This window comes from Thunnus thynnus, chromosome 6 (assembly GCF_963924715.1).
Source record: "Thunnus thynnus chromosome 6, fThuThy2.1, whole genome shotgun sequence".
Taxonomy (NCBI): Eukaryota; Metazoa; Chordata; class Actinopteri; order Scombriformes; family Scombridae; genus Thunnus; species Thunnus thynnus.
The window spans coordinates 31,408,810-31,433,393 of NC_089522.1; the positions used below are offsets into that span (position 1 = coordinate 31,408,810).

General features: G+C 38.7%; 1 protein-coding gene across 7 annotated transcripts in view; it reads right to left on the reverse strand.

The window, feature by feature from the left end:
- LOC137185110 (nucleolar protein 4-like) overlaps positions 1 to 14,060 on the reverse strand; it is a 195,389-nt gene extending 181,329 nt beyond the window's left edge. For 2 of the 7 annotated variants that reach the window (XM_067593366.1, XM_067593364.1), the window contains exons 1-4: positions 13,752 to 14,060; positions 13,342 to 13,405; positions 10,005 to 10,045; positions 9,826 to 9,901 (exon numbers count right to left, since the gene is read on the reverse strand). In XM_067593366.1, the coding sequence (XP_067449467.1) occupies positions 9,826 to 9,901; positions 10,005 to 10,045; positions 13,342 to 13,365 (141 nt within the window). In that variant the 5' untranslated portion in view covers positions 13,366 to 13,405; positions 13,752 to 14,060. Of the gene's footprint in view, positions 1 to 3,470; positions 5,606 to 9,825; positions 9,902 to 10,004; positions 10,046 to 13,341; positions 13,409 to 13,751 lie in introns of those variants that run through there. The other 5 variants (XM_067593367.1, XM_067593365.1, XM_067593369.1 and 2 more) reach the window with 5 other exon arrangements.
- Positions 14,061 to 24,584: the final 10,524 nt, after the last annotated feature.

Sequence of the window (24,584 nt, forward strand, 5' to 3'; positions counted from 1 at the left end):
TCAGTGAGCACTTTATTAGGAACACCTGTGTAATCTAATGCAATCGAATTCAATACAAACTCTACTTTTATGAAGTTTATACATTTTCAGTTTTTGTTGACATTGTCAGAAAGGTGATAATTCTACTTTATGTTTATTATTGAGGCCGTAGCGGGTGCTGGTGGACTGGAGTGCCTTATATTGGAAAGTGTTCCTAATATTTTGCCCCCGTCATGTATGTTAATGGTGTGGACAAAATATTAGGAACACTTTTCAATATAATGCACTCCAGTCCACCAACACCACCCACTACACACGTGTTCCTAATAAAGCACTCAGTGAGTTCAAGATGAGTCATCAAAAATATTTTAATGCTTTAGAGAAAGACAAAAGAGAGATTTTGCCATGAAAACACTCAAAAATATATTTTTCTGACATGTATTTACCATATAGCAAGAAATAACTGAACAATTAACCAAAGGACACAAGATTATAAACTGAGAAATGCATCTATGTGTTTATTTCATTTTGTCTTTAAAAGATAATAACGAGGCGACTTAACCAGCTCAGAGAAAAGGATCATTACAAAATATTTTCAGGGTAAAGGCTAATAAATAAATGTCATTCCTAAAATATAAAAAGCTGGGGGAACGGGGGGCAAAATAAACTTTCCAAAACCAAGACACCTGTAACTCAGGACAGTCCCCGGACCTCGTTACATCGGTGACATGTATGTACCAAGAAAATAGTCCCTATGAAACATTTAACATCGCGGATCATGCAGAGTAACCACGACACCGTTTCTACAGTGCAGAGACGAATATCGAATATAAACCTGGACAAATGAGACTAAAACTATCTGCATTACCAGCAGGAAGGTGAGAAACAAAACAACAGCAACCATAAACCAAAACGAAAAGAACGTCCTCACTCTGCAGAATTTTCCTCATCTTTCTAACATCAGTCTGGTTATGTTTAGAAATGTCCGCAGACACACACAGTCAGTACGTTCAAGAGACAAAAGGAGGGCTCTCTCTCTCTCTCTCTCTCTCTCTCTCTCTCTCTCTGTGTGTCTCCAGTCTAAACAGCCGAATCCTCAGATACTAAACAGACTCAACAGACCTGCTGCTGCCGAGCCTGAGAGAGAGAGACAGACACGGAGGGGAGAAGGAGAGGGATTTACTGAAGATAAACTCCGAGAGAGAATTCACGGTCCTGACTGCAATATTCCTGATGTTAATCTGAACATGAAATGATACGGGACAGGGTGAAATTAGCTGAGCGGTAACCATGCCAACCCCAACACCTCAAACTCTTCTCATCTGCACAGCGATCCTGCATTACATCAACCTGTTTTAATACAAAAAAAAAAAAAAAAACATTTAGATAGAGAAGCTTTTCCACAGATGTAGAGAGTGTAGTTGTTTGGGGGGTCAGACTACAGGTAGACTCGACTGAATCATCTCTTTATTACAACACAATGTTTTTTCTTTTCCTTTCATTCATGTCTCTGCGTCATCCCACTCCGCTGCACTCTCCTGTCAACAAGTGCACCCTGGTTTGAAAATACCAACAACATGTCGGCCCCCCCGAAGGCTGCTCCAAACCATTCACACACACACACACACACACAATTAAGAAAGAAATGTGAAAAGGTTGAATCACAACCTGCAAAAACACACATTTTACCAGCACATATCTGGAAAATACACACAATTCTGCTTAGAAATGCAGCGTACTGAAACCTAAAAGGACCCGACAAATCACATACATACAGTAGTTCAACTAACGATTAATCAATTAATCAATCAGTCAATCAACACAAAAGTAACTGCCTACTATTTTGATAATCGATTAATCATTTTGAGTCATTTTTTTAAGAAAAAATGCTTAAATCCTCTGGTTCCAGCTTCTCAAATGTGAATATTTTCTGGTTTATTAATCTTCTGTGAAACTTAACTGAATATTTTCGGGTTATGGGATGTTAGCGATCAACATTTTTCACCATTTTCCGACATTTTATAGACTAGATCGATTAAATAAAATCATCAACAGATTAACTGATTATGAAAATAATGGTTAGTAGCAGCTCTAGTTTTGACAGTCATATCACATGATGACCATCTGATTGAATACAGGAGACGACACCGGGGGGGGGGGGGGCGACAGGTGCAGCACGATTAGCGTTGCGTGATATCTCGTGTGCCTTGATCTTCAATTTGCATTTATCATTAATGCTGTATATTTTGTGCAGAAAAGGGAAACGATGATTTAAACAGAAACAAGGACAGCGAACTCTTTTTACTCGCATCAGTTGCAGCACCGTGATACTACATCCTATGCCCTGGATGAAGCTAAGATGTCATTTTTGTTTTGTCATAACAGAAGCATCATTTTTAGTCATTTGTAGACATTTATAGAGTCGCTGGTCACCACCTCGTAAAAGGTTAATAGTTGTTTCCCTTTCTTGGTTTCACATTATAATTAGAAAGTGGTAGGTTTGGTGAAACTAATTGGTTTAAAGGACGGGTTCACATTAAGTGAACAGTCAGCAGCCAAAATGAACAGTGAAACATGTTTTTTCTTGTCTTGTTCATACTGACCATTAGGAGATCCCTTCATAATGCACTTACAATGGAAGTGATGGGAGACAAAAACCCACAGTCTGTGCAAAAATGTATTTAAAAGTTCATCTGAAGCTAAAATGAGTCAAATCAAGTGGATATCTTTCAACATTACAGTCTTTTTTAATGCAAAAGTCCCTCTTTTTGTTACTATACTTCCACCTGCAGCTCAACAGGGAAACACTGTCAGTCCAGACACAAAGAGGGAATTTTTTTTTTAAAAGGTAAAAAACAAAGAACTGTGGGTGTTTGTCCTCCATCACTTTCACTGTAGCAGAGACTCTTCTAATGTTCAGTCTGAAGAGGAGGAATGATTACAGCCAGCAAAAACCTGTTTTAATATTCATATGGACACCTGACTGTTGCTTTAGGACGGATTTAAAAATATATATATTGAGTAGCTGTATTACAATGTGCACATTAATACACAACTCCTTTCTTTTAGCAGTATTAACAAACAGAAGTACAACTTTTGTGAGCAAATGTTTGTGAGCAGCTTTGCCAGTATAGTATATTGTCTGTCACTCAGCTGGTTCAGGCTGCTAAAATAATGACTGTGGGTTTTTTTTTTTTTTTTTTTTAAAGTACCAGTGCAAAACCACTAACAGACTGGTCTCTGTGATGGAACAGGTGTTTGATGTAACTCAGCCATGGCACCGAGCCAGGGAAAGTTATGTTGTACAGCTTCAGGCTAAACACACACGCACACACATCTTATTTCCTTAGGCAAATAAGAGTAGCCTAATAGTGCCGGACACGCACGCATCGTGACAACGGGACACACATTCACGCACACACACGCGCGCACACACACACACACACACACACACGCACGCAACTCAAAGTGAAAGAGGAAGATGTACTAACCGTCGCCTTGATGGGAACGTACAGCACCGGTCTGTCCGATGATCCGTTCTTCCCGTCCTGCAGCGTCCCGACCTGGAAGCCCTTGGACTTGACCCAGAATTTAAATTTGGCGTTGATGTGGTTGTTGCCTTTCTCATGCAGGAACACCCCGTTACTGTTCTCCTCGTCCCCCTGGATAAGGGTCTGGAGGATTTTGTTGTATTTACGCCGGGTCACGGTCTTGGTCTTGCCGGAGTCCCCGTACGTCCGCAGGCACCAGTCCTGAAATTCCCCGAACATCTCCGCCCCTCCGCCCGCCGCCTCGGACGCCGGAACCCCGCTACTGTAACCGCCGGGACTCCGGCTCCTCTGCTGGTTCTGGTGCTGCTGGTGGCTGTTGGTGGAGGGAGGCACCACGTCCCCCACACTACTGGCTTTTCTTGTTGTCATGATAAAACGAGGTGCACTTTGTTTTCACAGGAAAAGAGTCCCTCAAAGAAAAAGAAAAAAGACACACTTTGTTGTCCGTTAAAATTCGTCAGAATTCGGTTCGGCTTCGGTTAGCGAACGTCTGCCTTTTCGCCAGAGGGGGGGTTGCGAAATCAGCTCAAACAAAACAAAACCTTGAAAAAAAAATCTAACCAAATCTTCAAATTCCCCTTCACCTCTGATACAAATTAGTCCAAACCTACAAATTCACTCCATTCCTCAAGAAAAAAACAACAAAGTGCCATTGGTTTATAAATTAACGTCTCAGAATGAGCCGTTTGGATCCCACCTCCTCCGCTCCGCTGTTACGCACCAGTGAGTCGCCGCGAAGAGACCGACGGAGGAAAAGAACAAGCGCTCACTGGGATGCCGAAACGGCCAAATTTAACTCCGAACCAGCCCCCGTTTGGATGTAATTTCGGCAGCAACAATGACACAGAGGAAGGGACCGGGAGGGACGGGTGGTGGTGGTGGTGGTGGTGGAGGGGGGTGAGGGGGGGACGACGGACCGGCAGGACGGGCGGGCGGTGCAGATTGGAGCGGTGTGACCTCTTCAGACACACCTGTTAGCAGCGTGCGTCGGTCGGCCTGTCCCGTGGGGGATGTCGGTCACCGCCTCCCCTCTTCTACCTCCTCCTCTTCCTCCTCTCTGAGGGAGAAAAGACGGAGCGAAAGAAAGAAAGAAAGGAGATGCGAGACTAGCTTTCTCCACCTGTCCTTCTTTAAAAAAAAAAAAAAAAAAACAAGCTATCCGATATTAAAAGACGATTTTCTGGTTTGTCTGTCTGCTTTCCATCATCGCCACAGCTGAGCCGAATGAGCGCAGGGTTTACAGAAAAGAAACGACACGTCCTGAAATTAACGGACTGATGTGTCCATTAATAGCGATGTATACTGGAAACTGTTCAGAATATCCCTCTTTTTATTGTTCTCATTGTTCACCTTTTCTCTTTTTCTTCCTCCTCCGGGCTGATGGGAGACAACAGGACACCTGTTTGAATCCTGTTTGTCTTTCCTCCTCTGGCACCCTTAAAGCGCAACGCTACGCCTCATTTCCTCCCTGCTCAAATAAACGATTAGGTACAGCGCTGTCTGTTGATAATACGGCGTCGCTTTCTCAACAGCAGCGGCGGCAGCAGCTCGTCCTAAATCCACTGCTGCGACACACCAGTCCAGCCTGTTAACCCGGACTGAGACACACACACATACACACATACACACACACACAAACACACGCTGGAGCTCCAGCTGAAAAGCAGGAAGTGTCCAAAAATGACCAACAAGCGCAGCGCACTGCTGTCTCACACGGTCCCGTACACAGAGGTGGAGAGTAACTAAGTACATTTACTCAAGTACTGTACAATTTTGAGGTATTTGTACTTTACTTGAGTATTTCCATGTGATGCTACTTTCTACTTCCACTCCACTACATTTCAGAGGGAAAGATTGTACTTTCTACTCCACTACATTTATTTGACAGCTTTAGTTACTTTTCAGATGAAGATTTGACACAATGGATAATATAACAAGCTTTTAAAATACAACACATTGTTAAAGATGAAACCAGTGGTTTCCAACCTTTTTGGCTTTTGACGTCTTACAAAAAGCAGTGTGTAGTCGGGGTCACATTTCACATGTCTATGAGTTGTTAACAGCTCCACCAAATAGTGATTTTTCCCTCTAAACTTCTCACATGCTTTCATTTACATAAATGTTCAAATGATCCAACATTTCAGAAAAAATCAAAGATTAGAGAAAAAGTCCAAAAACTGAAAACAGATTTGTGTATCAGAACTTTGTTATTTCTTCTTTCCTCTCCCATTAATCATCTCACCACCCCTCAGATTTATCTGCTGACCCTTTGGAGGGGCCCCGACCCCTAGGTTGGGAACCACTGGACTAAACTAGCTAACTGTATATAAAGTAGTGTAAACTAGCTCCACCTCCAGCAGCTACAACAGTAACATGCTGCTCTAACACTGATGCTTCACTATTAATAATCTAATGATGTCATATATAATAATATATCAGTCAGAGAGACCAAACCACTACTTTTACTGCAATACTTTAACTACATCAAGCTCATAATACTTATGTACTTTTACTGCAATACTTTATCTACATCAAGCTCATAATACTTATGTACTTTTACTGCAATACTTTAACTACATCAAGCTCATAATACTTATGTACTTTTACTGTAGTAGGATTGTTCATGCAAGACATTTAATTGTAATGGAGTAGTTTTACTGTATTGGTACTTTTACTTCAGTAAAGGATCTGAATATTTCTTCCACAGCTGTCTGCAGATGTCAAAAGAGGCGTAAACACAGACTGAAGTGAGAAAACACCACGATATGTGCAGAAAGTTACCTACAATCACATGATCATTCAATAAAAGTTACCTACATTATCTGCTGCTCTTATTATTTATCACATTTTCTAGAATACTGACATCTCCTCAGTGTCATGGTTTAGTTGATTAAAAGGTTTTTCTTTGGTCATCTGATGCTGGTCAGCTGCTACAATATACAGTCAGTCATAAGAGGATAAGTAAGAACACATCGTGTATAGTGATTAATATTTAGGACATAAATAACCTGCCTGACATGTGTTTGTTTATCAGACTGTTTGTCTTTTTGGAGAACTATTGAAAGTCAGTGCTCACATTCACCCATGATTCTCAGATTAGGGACATATTCTACTTTGTTAAACTAAAAATATATATATAAATACTGAAAGAATCTACATTTTTAGGATGATGTGGGGCCCATTTTTTACACAAGTTGCTCAATTAATTCTCCATGACATATTCTATATTTTAGCTAAGTTGTTTGAACTATTTCTTTTGTCTGTTGCTCCATCACATATTTACCTATAAAAATGTATATTTTCTGTATTTGGCATGTGATTTTTTTATTTTTATGTTCCCTTTTTGCATTTATTTATTGATTAACACTTTAGAAAATTCAATAATGAAGCCGTTTAATGAGATGTTTTATTCCAAAGTGCCATAAAGCAGCAAAAGTTCTTGCATTTCCAGCCAACGTGGCCCCTGTGCCTGAGTTTTATACTGTATACAGTACATGAAATTATTTTATTAGTGTTGCATCATATCATTTAAAGTGACAGACAACAAATCCAAATAAGAACTTGATCCTCTGCCTGCTTTGACTCCACAAGTATTGGTTTAAACAATGAGAAGTGAGGCTGTTCATGTATTTCTTTTGCTTTTTCTAAAGGTGAAAACTTTTGTTTTTCTTCCCTTCCTCAGCTCTTATCACTTTGTGTGCATGTTTTTGCAAGAAGTAACCCAACAAGACCTGGTCTAGAACAGACCATCAAATTAAAGCGATTCTTTTTTTGCAGATGATTCCCAGCTGATGTTTCTGAGCCTCCATCCGACACTCAGATGCAACCTCGAAATCAGTGGAGCAAACATAGAGAGAGACACGAACAGGCCAGTAACCCGCTGCAGTAGAAGCAGCTACAATAGCGTGTACACACCAAAATAAGGAAGCTGGCACTCAACCAGTCTGATGAAAACACTCCCCCCCCCCTCAACGCAGCAGCATCCTCCACCAGCCTTAAAGAGGAACAGCACTCTGACAGTTCACATCGTGTTCCCCCCTGCTGCCAGCTCGTTCAGCCTCGTACTTATTTATGGAAAGAAGTTTTTATTCTCGTATGAATTCACAGAGTAGATCCTAGAAAGCATTAGGAGATAAATGGTGCTGTCTCTTTGAATGCCGCTTTAAATCAGGTCTTTTTATCGACATTATAATGAGGATTCTCTTTCTGTTTTACACATCTGAAGACATGTTAGTGTGTGTATCTTCAGAAAGTCTGTAGTCATGTTGGTTTTGTGGGTAACATGATGTGAGTGTGAACGCAGCTCAGTCCAAATGTAACAGAGTCGACTATGCAGCATAATAATTACACAAAATTGATGTGCTACTTCTCCAGGGTCAGTGTGTAGAACATTTAAGACTCAGTTCATTGTACCCCTATGTTCACTTTTGTGGGTGCCCCCCCCCCTATAAATGATGTCCCCCGCCTTTACCTCTCCCCTTTTCTTGTTGTACTTCATAGGAGAGGTAAGCAACGTTGTGCACTTCCTTTGAATTATGGGTGTAAGCTTGTTTATTAGCTTGGACTTCTTGTGCAGTATGCTAACACATTTCTGTGTTATTTAATTTGTGTAGGAGCCTGAGTTAGCATCACAATTTGACTGGAGGATTCTTTTATTTACCTCTGTCGTCAGGTATGTTTTCTGTGTTTTAATGTGTTTACTGCAACATGGCTGCCCTTTTGTTGTTGTACTTCATGGGAGAGGAGCCTGAGTTAGCATCACAATTGACCAAAGACACCTGGTCTGAGCCTCTTCCTTATAACACAACGCTAGAAACCACCGGTTACACAAACAGAAGAGACATTTAGATTAAAAAAATGTCCAACCTAGAGTTTTCTTTACCAATGGAGAAAAGTCTGTGGAGACACATTTAATGTCACAGCATTGTAATTTAAAAGATTAATGTTACTTTAAATGCATCAGATGTTTCATTTATGCACAGACTGTTTTCAAATTTTGGGTCGTAAAACATCTTTCTTTTTTTTATACATGACTGATTTCAATTGTGGTAAAACCCAATTTGCATCTAAGGGAATAATAACTTTGCATTATAGGCTGATTACAAACAACATACAGTTTAATGGTTGATTTATGAGGTTTTTATTGCTTCACAACTAACCAGCCATGGAGGAAGCAAAGGAGGTTTCAGTGCACATACACACTGAGAGACATGTAGTATTCATAAGCCTTTAGTCCAACAATATTCTTCTTTTATCAGTCTACCTCATTGCAAGGTTTTCTTCCAGTAGTGAGGTTCAGTATAACTTGTCTATCAATTTAATTTTCATTTGTAGTCATGATCTGATTCTTTCACCTTTGGTTCAAGCTGCTTGTTTCTCCAAAGTTATTATATATATCTATCTGGATTGGAAATATGTGAGATTATGACGACTGTACTAGTAGTCGTCTTAATCAGGTGATAAGAACAGGCGGCCAGTAAGATCGTTGCTGTTAAACTGTCTTTTTATCTGCAAAGGAGGAATCTCAAAGGCTCGAGTCAGTGTAGAGCGTCCTCTCCGTCCTCTGTATGTAGAGTTTGAGCTGCTCCAAAGACCAAGTTTCTCATGTCATCAAACTGTTAAATGCTCATGATGTGTTAGTCTTCCATATATAAATTGGTGAGTGATGAAGGTGATGACTGCTTCTGTGTTATACTGTCACCTGATGTGCATTATTTTAAGTGAGCTTGCATGGTGGGTTTTTAACATATGTTCTACATGTTTTTAGTATATGATTTATGCATTTGATGTGTTTTATGGATCATATGTTTAAGTTTCACCTGGACACGGGACAAATTAACCGTTGGAGACAATGAAGTGAAAATAGAAGATGACAGTTAAGAAAAATTGGATGCTTAGACTGAACATGAACTGAAATGACCTTTTCAAATGAACATTTCTTTGAAGATCGCTGACAAACCTTAAAATAAATTCATAAAATGACAGCAATGACTTACATATTTTCCACATCTGCATACAGCACATTTAGCAACTGGACATGCAGACGATCGCAGGTCAACCCGAGCCCGCTCAGTTACAGCCGTCTCATCAGTCTGTGATTGATTTTGGGTTTATAGGTTAGTAAAGTTTTCTTGGGAGCAGTAACAGTTGATATGTGTCAATACATGTGGGAGTAATTGCATGTATTTGCATTTGCTTGTGCATTTACACTGTGTTTATGGTTATAGGTACATATGTGTGTGTGTGTGTGTGTGTGTGTGTGTGTGTATTAGTGTGTACATGTGCGTTCAGTAACCTTGATTATGTGCTGACAGACGGGGGAGTAGCTTCTAGTGATCTTCCTCCAGAGAAGAACTGACAGACGCTGGCTGCTGGAAGGATTAAAATAACAACAACAACAACAACAACAACAGTTAATTATTTTACCGGACACATTTCTTACACAAGTACAGAGTTCTGTAGCTTAAGACTCACCTCAGGCTCACACTGATCTTGAACTCTTGAGTTCTTTCTGTCTGTTTAAGACAATAAAACAGACAGAAAGAATTACGATGATTTACTCACCAAAGTAAGACACCATCAGCCCGAGTTCAGACTGAGAAACTGTTGATTGGATGCAGCTTTAACAAAATAATGAATCTGTCTTAACAAAACATTTTTAATCTTCTAAGATAGGCCGTTCTGATCATTGATTGTTGTGTTTATGCTTTTTATGTTTTGGCGTCTCAGTTAAAAACGATAAAACGAGACAGTTCACTGATCATTAAACACTTTCAGTAGACTAATGATATTACACTAGATGGACACATTCAAAGTTACAGGTTGTCATCTGTCATTTTTATTGGTTGATGAGCTTCCAGAGACGCCAGGAAAGACTGAGACACCTGAGTGGAGAGATGGACACATGAGAGTGGTGTGTTTTTGTTATTGTAAATCGTGATGGACAGAGAAGATTAACACTCAATCCTGAAGTATTTTAGTTTAGTTTCTGTCTGCATCTATTTATTGACCTGAAAGAACTGAAACCAACACTAAGCTCAGTGCACAGCTGTTGAGACAAGACGAGGCCGACCGTGCAGCGCAGTGAGCGTCAGTATTGTCTCATTAGTGGGAGATGAGCTCCATGCAACAGGTATTCTGATTTAAAATTGTACTTAAGTCAGAGAGTTCTGTCCAAGCTGCTACTTTGTTTATTTTTTTTATTTTTTACATTTTTAATTACAAAATAATTTTTAAAAAGAACGAATACAAGCAACACAATTACACAACACAAGGACAGTTCACCAGATATTACAGACAAAAAGCAAGAAGAAATAAATATAAACAAAGCACAAAAAGTAAGGAAATTTGTGTTTGGTAGATTATTTCTTTGTTGTAACAATGCTTCGTTGGAAAGCCTGTTTATTTCCCTTTTAAATGGTGCCACATTTGTAAGGAACATGCATTTGTGGGATGAGCAACAGAGCTGAGTATGTGGGTTGCACCCATGAAAAATTTGCCAAATTTTCTCTGCCAATGCCAAACAGCTTATTCTGCCATTGACTCTTGTTTGGTGTTTGGTGGATTGGATGATTGAAGTTTGAAGACATATTGGCAATTTAACAATTTATTAATTTAACTAACAGGAGCCTCATTAGCGTGTGGAAGAACCATACACAGCCACAACAGCCTGGCACCTCCTCCTCATGCTGGTCACCAGCCTGGTCACACACTGCTGTCGGATGGCATCCCATTCTTCAACTAGCATTTGTGGGTTTGTGGGGTTTATCAGGGACTACCTCCAGAATTTGAGAGTGGACGGGATGGAGAGGCCTGCCAGCAGTCCTGACCTCAACCCCATCGAACACTTGTGGGATCAGCTTGGGCGTGCTGTTCGTGCCAGAGTGACCAACACAACCACGTTGGCTGACTTGCGACAAATGCTGGTTGAAGAGGATTTGGCATATTTTTCATGGGCGCAACCCACATACTCAGCTCTGCTGCTCATCCCACAAATGCATGTTCATTACAAATGTGGCACCATTGAAAAGGGAAATAAACAGGCTCTCCAACAGTATAAGATTTATCGCCAAGAAGCATTGTTACAACAAAGAAATAATCTACCAAACACACTTCCTTACTTTTTGCGCTATGTTTAATATACTTGCTTAAGATCACTAGTCCTTCTTGACAAGACTTCTCTGTTTCAGGTTCAGGATCTTATTTCATTGTACTGGTTTTATATCTTGAACAGTCAAAACATTTTTTTAACCTAAATGTCTCTTATTTATATAGTCTTTTATAAGTTTTCATGGTCCATCTAAGCCATTGTCTCTATTAAGCACCTGCAGGACTGAGGCTGCGTGTTCCATCATCATCACTTCTATAAAGTTCTTCAGCCGCTGATTCAAATAAAAAATGTATTTCCTTACTTTCCAGTTCATAAGAATGATCCTTTTTCACGGAAAGGAAAGTCAATGTTATGAAGTGTTACTGTGAATTTCAATCCATCCACTTTAACTCCCAACACACACACACAGACACACACTTCTGGGCATTGTGATATATTCACTTTTAATACTGAACATAACATTTTTTGGACTCCTCCTCCTCAAAATGTTCTTATTTCTAGTCAGTGCCATAACATAGATCTGACATATTAGGATTCATTTTCAGCTTCTGTTGAGTTATATATATGTTCGGTATAAAATCTTCATCTGTATAATTTTATATCTAACACATTTTACTTTCATAGTGTGCCATTGTTCTGGTGGTGGGTGATGTAATTTAACTCTATTCATGCCTCTACAGGAGAGGAGAGATATACCTCTGTAAAGTTAAGATATTGTGCCTTTATTTGTTACAATCTCTTTCAATTATTATCTGTACCTTTATCTGAGGCCAGTATAGTATCTGCAGTATAGATTTCAGTTGTAGATACTGCACAAAACAAAAATCATTAATGTCTAAATTAGCTTTAAGCTCGTTGAATCTCATTATTCTCTCCTGCTTTACAATTTGGCCCAGATTCCAAACATTATGACTTTTCCTCTCCTGATTAATAAGAGTCTTCCCCCGCAGCGGTGAAGAATGGACACGAAGGCAAAACTAATCCATCGATTGCACATTTCCTTTTAGATGATCTTTGTTATGTCACATGAAAAACTAATAATTGGGTTCTTAATGTTTGTATTGATATTTGAGTAATACCACAAAGAAGAGAGGGTTATTTGTTTTTCATCAACAATTTTCTGTTCTGCTGACCTCACAGTGTTGCTGATAGGTCCAGATCATGATTTACTTACCATTAAAAGCCAAACACTATGTATATATTTCCACTATCCCTAATCCCCTTTTATTTTTATGCTATGTAAGTTTATTAAGACCAATTCTTGATTTTTTATTCCCCCAAAGAAACATTACAAAAAGCTTTTTTTAATTTCTGTAAAACAATATTCAGGTAATTTAAGTGGAATCAAGGATGTCATAAAAGACAGTCTGGGGGGAAAATGTTCATTTTAATTATCTCTGTTCTGCCCCACAAGGATAAAGGAAGTGCTCCCCCTCTGGTAAGATCTTCTCTAATAGTTTTAATCAATTTATTCAACCATTCAACCATTTATCTTGAATATATTCTCAATGGGGGGAAATGATAATAATATTTCACCTGCTATTTAAAAAGCTACAACTGTGAAGATCTGACATCAGTTAAACACAGGATTCATCGACCTGTGTAGTGTACAATACATACTCAGTAGGTGGACTCTTGTCGGGATCCGGACTAGATAACAATCTAATCTGGATTGGGAACAACATTTAACCATAAACTGACCTGGGCCACTTTTGAGTGACACATCGCTGTCACGTCAGCTCAGCTGTCATCATTCAACTGCCCGCTTCTTGCCACAGTTCAGATCAGATAAAAAAACAGAAAGGTTGACAGTGAAAAACTTGCATTTAAAGATGACTGGATTGAGAAATACACGTTCAATTTGCACAAGGGAAGTACAAGACCATACGGACAAAGTGCACAGTAAACAGCAGCCACACATTTCTTTGTTCTGTATTTCTCTGTTTTGTGTCTTCAGGTTATGCTAGCCCATTGTTGCTAACTTTGGAGCTAACCCCCTTTACTTTTCCAGCATTTGGGGAAACAACAGACGTGACTTTTTAGCATTTATTAACTGACACACTGTAGTCTGTACTGTATATTTACTGCCAGACTGACAACTTACTACTAACCTTTTCCTCTGTCCCGCTCGCATCCACCGTCACTTCTCTGCCCCTCGCTCTTTCCCGCTCGCTACGCAAACATACTCCTTAACGGAGCCACGCGACCAGTGGTTTCCTAGGCAACGACACAGAGGTTGACTCACGTACCGGAACAGCGCTGCTCAGAGACCCCCAAACGCTATTGATATTAATGAATATCCATTCATTTGGATATCAAATATTAAAACATATAATACTTTTTTGGCCTGGCGGGGGTTCTCGTTGTGTCATTATGGAGAAACACAGATTCAGTAAACGTTCAGTAAACGTTGAGTACGTTCAGTAAACGTTGAGTACCGTTAGACCCAGCAGTCTCCGTTAGGTTGGGCGAGTTCAAAGATGTGAAAACAAGGGGGGTGTTTTGAATACACCCCCCTTGTTTTCACAGGTAGTTTGTTGGTCTGTCCCTCCCGGCGCAGGAAATAATGGATTATTCCTGGAAATCTGTTGATGTAGCACTTTTCTCCTTATGAAAATATCATGGAGATTATTCGACCAATGAGAATTTAGTCGGACGAGAGCATATCGACCAACTAATCGACCAGCAGACTACAGCCCTACAAAAATGCCTGTTTTGAACAAAAATATCCTCAAAACATGGAGGTAAGAACCACAGAACTGAACCAGTTGAAGTCGTGATATCAAGACTCCAACAGAATAATTGTAAAATCAAATATTCTCAAAAATGAATACAGTGAAAAACTCACTATTGAACTCTTAAGTGTCTCCGATTGGTCATCACATCTTGTTATGCTCAAGTTTAAAGACTTGGTTACACAACAAAGGTGCCTCATCGCCCATAAATACAGAAATGTTGTTTATGTTGGGAGTTTTTTACTGAAATATCATTATGAAATGCATCCTTACTGGACCTTTGATGCAGTGAAAATGTAATAACTGGACTAGTGGTGTGCCCGAAAATACAAATACATTATTCGGCAAAGCACAAATAGTGGGTTTTATATTTATTATATTTGTTTCATACAAATATTTTAAAAATTTGTTTTCGGGATAAAAAAAAAACGTCAAATGAACACTTATTCTAACACTTTAATTTTCTAAAATTAGAGGCCTAATAAAAACAAAAACAGGATTTTTAAGCCTCTTTCCACTTTTATTCGAATACAAATATGAATACAAACAATTTTGCTGTCTCAACAAATACAGATACAAATACAAATACTGGGCCTTCTGCACATCTCTAAACTGGACTTCTCAGACTTGTATTTGAGTATTCATGGTATATATGAACTGCACACAGAGAGGTGATGGAAACAAAGTCCTAAATACAGTCTGTGTGAAGCGTGATTCTCTAAAATACCTTGACACAAATACATTCTCGGCCATACTTAATTCTGACACTTAAGCCACAAAGAGGCCAACCGGAGACAAGAAAAGCTGCTCGTGTGAAAAATAAGAAACAACCACATTGTATCAGTGACAAAACTTTCAGTTCTGTTAATCTCCTCTTATCAGTGTGAATATCACAGTGAGCGTCTCAGCTCAGAGCGATTCTCACCAACAGCTCTGAACTGCAGCCACAGATATCACCATTTAAAAAAAAAAGTACAAGCTCCTTTATATTTGACTGATACTGAATAGAGAGAAAGTAGAAATCTAGTTAGAAGATGTCTTTTAGGATATATATGTAATTAGTTTGAATATATAAATATAAAAGAAATAGGTCTGTTTTTATTACATTATGCAAATGATTCTCTAGATCTTTCCTTTGTCTGAGAAAGCTACTGATGTATTTTTTAAAATATTTTTAGCTTGAATCTTGATTTTTAAATAAAACGGTTTGCTGCCTGCAGTTTATGTGAGAAAGAATTATTAAAGAGCTGAGATCAGAGACATTCAGCTTTCAAAAAAAAGCAAAAATATGGGACTCATTTGGAAATAATCTCCATTTTCTCCACGCTAACAGCAGCTGCTCTCAAATTTTGGTAAATCAGGTGCATCATAGAATATAGACAAAGAAAAATATCTTATATATCTTGTCTGAGACTGGGCCCAGTCTGTGTGTGTGTGTCTGTACATGCTTTTAAGGTGGATTGGGATTCTTTGTTCTTAGCTAGTTCCATCTTTTATGGGTGTGTTTATGTGTTCACAGTTATAGAGGCGGCTTTACTGTCCATAAGGGCTGTTATAGAGACTCCTTGGAGAACATGTGGTGTCAACAAACTCTCACATATGAGTACACACACACACACACACACACACACACACACACACACACACACACACACACACATATACACACACACACACACACACACACACACACACACACACACACATATACACACACACACACAGCTAAAACACCACACCGCATTATGTACCTGCTGGTCTCCAGAGAAGTGCTACAGAAAGACAAAGAGAACAACAGACTGCAGAAAAACAGTAAACTGCAGACCCGTCGTGGTGAAAAATATACAGAGGGGCTGGACACAATAACACGAACACCTGCGTAATATAATGCAACGATCGTGGAGTTGAATCCACATCCGTCTCTGACACGGTCTCAAGAAAAGCTTCAACTCAACACAAGATCCAAGGAGAAAGACATCACACAGTCCTGTTCAACTGATAGCAGCGAGGCCCCACCTGTCACAGTCTTTAGCTGCCGGTTGCCCCATGAGGGTCCCTGCTCCCCCAGCTCAGCCTTCATCATCTACTGCCAGCTGGTCTGCCTCGTTTCATTTTCAGAGAAGCTATAAGGCTTAAAATTGTTTTTTTTATACTGGGATCTCAAGATAAAACTTTTTTTAATGTAAATTTGTCTGTCAAATTAAAAACTTTGAGAAACATTTGTACTGTAACGGGAGAAGACAGGAGAATGTACGCACGTCCAAACCAAAGAAAGTGAGCTGAAAGTGAGCAAATGTCAAAAAAACAAACAGATAAACGTGTCGCACACTGCAGGACTCCAATGTTCACTTATAATTTATGGCACTCTTCATCAGACGTCACTGTAATGGGACCCAAAACTGCAATAAGCAAGTTCACCCCAAAGGACATTATGGTCTTCACTTCAGTCTTTCCACTCTGTGACATTTGATAATTAAATATATATTTTTTATTATTTATTTTTACTTTTATTTGTAACCAGGAATGAATTTATTGATCAGGTATTTAATTTACTGAGATATTGAGGCAAGAACCTCTAAAAGACAAACAACTAAATTCTAATTTTTACATAAAAGAGTTTTGAAAAAAGAAAGGTCCTAGATATGTGGATATGTCAATTTTCAACATGGTGAATTTTTGAAGTGTCCAGTTTAACAGAGACGGCACATTCTTATCTGCAGCAGAAGATTTGAAGTTCAGGTTAAACTTTTTATGGACAATTTTTTTTGTTTTAATTTTGAGCAGCTCCTCAAATATGTTTTTGCTATATAATGGTAACTATCATACAGAAATATGCAAGCTATGAGAGTCACTTTATAATTTCTAAGAATTTTTTTTAGAAAAAACATCTACTGTCTCATCCAGAAATACATTTTTACAATTATATTTCAATTTCAGCATCCATTCTTTCTCTATAAATTTGTCTACAGATATTTTCAAAGATCATGTTCAGAGAAATATAGAACTTGGGTGTTTTTTTTTACAGTATGTGTTTTTCAGTCCAAACTGGGCCGTTATATTTGTGTCTTATCTGAAGGCCCCTGGCTTTCCCCGTAGGAATAAGACGATGGAGAGAAAAAAAAGAGAAACTCAACCAAGAGGATGAAAATAACCTTCCACCATGGGAAGTGAAAGTGTGTTTCAAAACAGCCTCGTCTCTCCTCCCGCTCTGCTTTCCCCCGTTGTGCTCTCTGTGTTGTTGTCCGGGAGGCCAACGTTCACCCATCAAGTGCAGGTGGTGGGAAATTACACTCAATACAACTTTTTATGAAATTGACCATTTTTGGAAAACCGCTGTTAAAAGTTCAACTGAAATCCCATTTTTGCAGTCAAAATAATGTTGACATGTTTTTTAAATGTATTATTAATAGTATTTTTTTATTACTAGAAGGAATTTTAAAAAAGATAAACATATCTAGCTACAAGTCATGGGCAGACTGTGTTTTGTTAGCAGTGATATTGTAGAGTAAGAACCACACCGGCATCAAAGCAGATTGAAGTGACATTTGCAGGTATGTTTACTGCTATCTAGCCTGCTAACTGATGTTAGCAATGCAATGATTGTTTGGTGGCTCATTCAACAAGCTGCTGGACAAGACGTGTGTTTATGATTCTAAGTAAGATAAGAAGGAGACTTTAGCAGAAAGCTAACGCGGGTTGTTGTTCAGAGTCTGTAGTGCTTGTGTTGTGTAGCAGGATGCAATCAGGCTCAGTGTGACTCTCTTTCTATGATAAAATGACATGTTACTGTGCAAGATTTTATTGGCTGTATGGAAACAAGGTTTAAATCTACATAGACTGAGGACTAACTGTAGTGTATTCCCACAAATGAACACAAAATTAGGGGGCGCCATCAATCAAAAAATATTAAATATAAAATTCTCCCTTTTGGTCTCTGTTTTTTTTTCTCAAAGAAGAACACAGGACAAGGGATTTACAGTGCAAATATGTTGCTGCAGCAGATATAAAAAATGCAAATTAATTTCAGTGGGACTTTAGAGGAGTTTAGAGATTTAGAAATAAAAAAGATTAAAAAAAAAAAAAAAAGACTGGCACAGCTAAACAGCAGGGTGTCCTGTAATAGAAAGCTTACAAATGTGTGTGTCCAAAACTAGTTTTTAAAGCAACAAACTGAACCTGATCACTTATTTATTTTGCTCAGTTTAAGGGTTCCCTCTGGTGTGTGGGTTCCTGTTTTGTTTGCCTTGTGCACGTGCACAAAAACACACACGCAGTGATGCGATACACAGTCCTACCAATCATTTCACTGATCAACTGGTGGCTGTAATGCATCAAGAAAAAAACAGCAACGCACCAACAAATGCAGAGAAGAAGACGACTGAAAGCCGGAAAACATGGATATAAACGATGCAAGATTCAAAATATAATGCAATGCAAATGTTTTATGAGGCAGGAAGTGGATTCAACACAGATCACGAGGATACACACAATGAGTTCTGGTGAGAAACAGTCAATATAAACTTTTGTTTGTTTACAAGAAAACACAACATGACACCTTTAATTATATTATTATATATTATATTAATTGATAACAGCACTTCTGTCCTTTAAAGGCCGCTTATGTAACAAATAGACTGTTTAAACATATTGACAAATATAATTTATTAATTTATACAAAACATATTTTGAAGCAAACTTTATTTTGCTGTGTATACCGCCAAAGTAATATTTTCTGAAGACCAAACATTTTAAATTCAACAGTGTAATATATGGCAAATATGGAAATACAGCTATTTATAATTCATGACAAGAAGTGATCATTCATAACGTATATTTGGCAATCCAGTGTATTCAACCCAAGTAAAGTAAGTAATATTTCCAACAGTAAATTCCATATATAGCAGCAAAGTTTGGACACACTTTCTCATTCAAGGGAATGGGAAGGTGTGTATATTATAGGTGTGTATATTGTATATTATACAATGCATGTGATTCAATAGATCTCCATGTAGGAAAATGTATTTCTATTTAATAAAGGTGGATTCACTATAAAGCATTTTATAGGGTTTAAACTCAGCTGCTCGTGTCTCCTCTGTCATCTCACACTGCAGGTTTTCTTCTGTGTCATTTGTTACTTAATTTCAACATCCATCAATGTTTTTGCTTCAACCTGTCTGTGTGATACTGAATCATTCTGTTTAAACATGGGTAAATTCCTGGGAAGTTACTGTTGGGTTACGCCTTCTGTTCATCCAGTTTTGATCCATTCAAGGCGGGTTTCACAGCCATGTCCGAGGCCGTCCAGGGTTGGGCCTCTTGGATTTCCTTCTCTGTGAAACTGTCCTGTTCTTCTTTTTCTTCCTCCTTCTCTTTTTCTGTTTGACATGCACAACATAAAGGGTGTCGAAATCTCCACTGACGGTTTACTGAGGCCCTGCACAGGGCGGGGAACCGTCCCAAACCAGGATGAAGCTGCGGCATGGCATGAAAACTTACACTTGTCTTGTTCTGTCAGCCTTCAAGTGGCATCAACGGAGCAGCTGCAGAGATCAGAGTCATGCTCGAGGACTTTTCCACAACAGTGACGAGCTTTCTTCACACTCCGTCAAGTCAAAATCAAGATTTGGGATACCAGCAATCCTCTGTTTCCTTTCAGCCCCCACTAAGCCCTTTACCTACTACTACTACTGCTACTACTACCACGACTACGACTACGACTACTACATACACATACACAATGGAATCTGGGATATTAACAAGATGCAGCAAAAGATAATGATGGACAAATTGTATTTATCTTGTTATTGTATAATCTTGTTTAAAAAGTGACCCTAAATGACCCTAAAAGACAACTAAAAAACTGTTTGCTCAAGTGTTTCCTGTGTGCAATATGACACGTTTCCACCATCATTTCACCTGACAATATTTTTTTTTGATTAAATGTTTAATCAATACTTTGTCATCATTTTCCCAGAGACCCAGCTGACGTCTTTAAATTGCTTGATTTGTCCGACCAAAAGTCCAAAAAGATGATTTATCATATAAAAATGAGAAAATGAGCAAATCCTCACATTTGAGAAGTTTGGGATCTGCAGATTTTGGAATTTTTGCTTTATAAATGATTAAATGATTCATTCATTCATTCATTCATTTACAAAATAGTTGGCAATTACTTTACTCTTGATCGACCAATTAATTAATCAGCTCATAGTTTCAGTCCTATTCATCCCTATATCCACAATAAATAAATAAATACACACACACATATATATATATATATATATATATATATATGTGTGTGTGTGTGTATATATAGATATATAGATATATAGGTCTGATGCTCCTGCACAGATCATTTGGCCTCTCGTGAGTTTTGTGGGTATTACATGTTTGTTTTATGAATTTGAATGTTAAAGTACAGATACATGTTTGTTTTATGAATTTGAATGTTAAAGTACAGATTTTCAGTTATTTTCTATTATGGGTGGTCCAGAAAGCAAAGAGCCAAAACATGATGTTACTTCAGATAGTTTGCTGTGAACATAAATGATGCTACATGTCTGACTGTGAAGATGGTTGACAAGTGAATGAATTTTTGACTAATGAGTCCTAATGGTCTCTGCAGACATGGAGAGACGACTGTTTGGGGACCTTGGGTGACTTTTCTAGCAGTGTCTGTTATTGCAATTAAAGGAATAGTTCAACATTTTGGGAGGAGTTAGATGAGAAGACCAAGGTGCAGCTGGCATAGTGTTTGTGCAACAGCCATGTATGGTTGAGTGCAGTACTGAGTGTAGTTGTGCAACTTTTTTTTCTTTTTTTAGTGGTTTATGCTCTTTGTCTGTACCTTAAAATATGACGCTACACTTGGTTGGTTACACTTGTGGTTTTATGGGGAGTTGCGTGACTATTTCTTGGCCGGGCAGGAAGTAGTTCCAGCACGCAACCTCCTGTAAAACCAACACTTGTCGTTTTTCACTTCAGTTTTTTTTTTGCAGATTAAAGAAACAAGTTATAAAGTGTGAATTAGTGAGCTTGAGTTTGTGTTGCTGGTGTGCAGATTTTGTTACCTTTGGACTGTTTGCCCCTGCTACTGGTCTTTTTGCTAAGCTAAGAGCATGTTGGCTTTACTTTCATATTTAGTGCACAATGTAAGTGATGGAGGACAAAATCCACAGTCCTCCTTCTGTGCAAAAATGTATTTAAAAGTTTATCTGAAGCTAATATGAAGCTTCAGCGTCCAAATGAGTCAAATCAAGTAGATATCTTTCAACGTTACAGTCTTTTTAGTGCCAATGTCCCTCTTTTTGTTACTATACTTCCACCGCAGCTCAACAGGGAAACACTGACTGAGGAAACACAAAGAGGGAATTTGATGCTAAAAAGACTGTAAATGTGTCAGATATCCACTTGATATGACTAACTCAGACTGCTGAAGCCTCATATAAGCTTCACATTAACTTTTAAACTGTGTGGACACACTGTGGATTTTGGCCTCCATCACTTACATTGAAAACACATTTGAAGGATCTTTTAATATCCAGTATGAACAGGAGGAATGATTACAGCGAGGAAAACCTCTTTCACTGTTCATACGGACACCTGACTGCTGGTTTAAGACACACTGGAAAAATTGTGAACCTGTTCTTTAAGACTCTCCTATGAGATGTGTATTTTTGGGGGACAAAATGTCCAGGCCAGAAACCCAGACTGCAGTCTTGATGACCTTTGTTAGTAATCTAGCTCAGGAACAGTCAGAAATAGTTGTGTTGTCCTTTGCTTCTTATAATGATAAAGAGATGACAGTGGTGGAGGGTGAGGAGCCCAGCCTCTCTCAGTCCTGCTGCCTTTCCTGCTGCAACTGTGGAAAAAAAAAGCTCCTCAGTCTGACCCAGCAACGGCCGAACAACACCCACCGCCACACACACACTCACACACACGCCTCCAGACACACACACACACACACACACACACAGAGCCATACAACCATGCCTAAATGAACATTCACCATGCACACAAATGCATATGTGCTCACCATCATGCACATAAACATATGTATGCATGAGTTAACACATGTACAACACGGCTGGGTATGAAGGAGGATATGCGCATATTATATGTAAATGCTCCCGGTAGACACACAAAATACGCAAACAAGGACTGAAGAGACAAATCCGCTAAACCCACCTTAACACACATAGATGGACACAAGGACACACACACACACACACACACACACACACACACACACACAGGGCCCTGGCTGCCTCGCCTGCTCGGCTGGCTGGATCTCTCAGTTGCCATGGTGCCAGTCAGCTGGAGGGAGTGTGAGTGGGCGTCGAGGACGAGGTCTGCTGCTGACTCCTGGCTGACACACACACACACACACACACACACACACACAAATACACAAAGTACAAAACACACAAAAGCACACACATGCAGATATGCAATCAAATATAGAAACTGATCAAGGCACACACACACACACACACACACACACACAAACACACACAGTGGCATTATAATGCATGCAGAATAAACATGGATGTAGAAGCACGCATGCAAATACATGTGGTCTGCCACATACAGGAATACACACCCAACATACAGTACATACACTTGCACACACACACACACACACACACACACTCCTTCAGATTCACTGCTGACAAATATAACAGAAAGTCATTCACCTTTTAACATTTGTCTCAAGTGCTGTTGTCTTGTTCCCTAATTAGTCAAGTATAAATGACACATGGCCAGTTTTTACATAATTATATAATTAAACTTAGTACTTCATTGCATAAACATAGTTTGCAGTCTGGACTTTCCTGCATATCACAAGGCCATGAAATGCTGAAATGCAAGTAGAGCTGCAACTAACTATTATTTTCAATATTGATTAATCTGCAGATTATTTACCTGTACGCTCGATAAAGTGTCAGAAAATAATCATTCACAGTTTCCTGCAGCCCAAGTCAACATCTTCAAACTGCTTTTTTTGTCCAACCAACAGTCCGAAATGCAAAGATACTCAATTTAATATCAGATGACTAAGAAAACCAACAAATATTCACATTTGAGAAGCTAGAACCAGTTAACTGTTGTTTTAGTTTTTAAAAAAATACATTAAATTAAATTGCAAGATTTTGCAAAAAGTTAATTTTCTACTGATTAACTTATATATTTATTGACTAATCGTTTCGGCTTTAAAAAACAGCCAGTGTTATTGCTTGACACAGTTAAATTCATCATTATAACAAGTGTCATTTTAAAAAAAAGCACATATTTCATGTGATGTACTTGATTTGACATTAAATCATCTGTCACTCATGAATCCTGTTTCATGATGAGAAAAAGCTTCGAGCAGCAAATTGTTTCACGGTTTTCATTCACTGTTTTTATCAGTCATTTTATATGAGTCACAGTCACAATAGAACATTACTCACCAACCAGCTCATTCATCACCACAAGCAAATAACTCTGTCTAATTAAAACTATTTCGATTATATTTTACCATTATAAAAAAAATAAAATAATACCGTCTGCAATCACATGCTGAAAAAAATGTAATGTTATTACAGTCTGAATTAAGGATTAGACATTGAATGCTGTGTGAGCGGTTGAGTAAATTAGTTTGAAGGCTCTGTCAATGTGTGTGTGTGTGTGCGTGTGTGTGTTTGTGTGTGTGTGTGCGTGTGTGTGTATGTTTTAGGAAGCCTTGTGCTGACTTGAAATCAGGTTTAAGTTCAGACACGTCCAAGCACAAGCATACAAATAGTCCAACATTCAATATACTCAATAGTCTTGATTATATTATATTTAATATACTTAATTCAGTTTAGCAAAGTGAACTTTACCTCTGTACTGTTGTTTGTGTATAAAACAGTGTTATTGTGTTAATGTTTGTCATGTTAATGTGTGCATCATTTCTGTCACTCTAATCAAAACTGTTAAATGAGCCTTGTGGTTCCTAAAGTAGAACGTGAGGCAGAACCTTCAGCTATCAGGCTGTGGAACCATCTTCCAATTTGGATCTGGGACACAGACACCCTCTCTATGTTTAGCAGCAGGCTTAAAACTTTCCTTTTTATTAAAGCTTATAGTTTGGGCCGACCAGACTCGCCTTGGATCAGCCCTTAGTTATGCTGCTATAGGCCTAGACTGCTGGGGGACTTCCCATGATGCACTGAACTCCTATCTCTT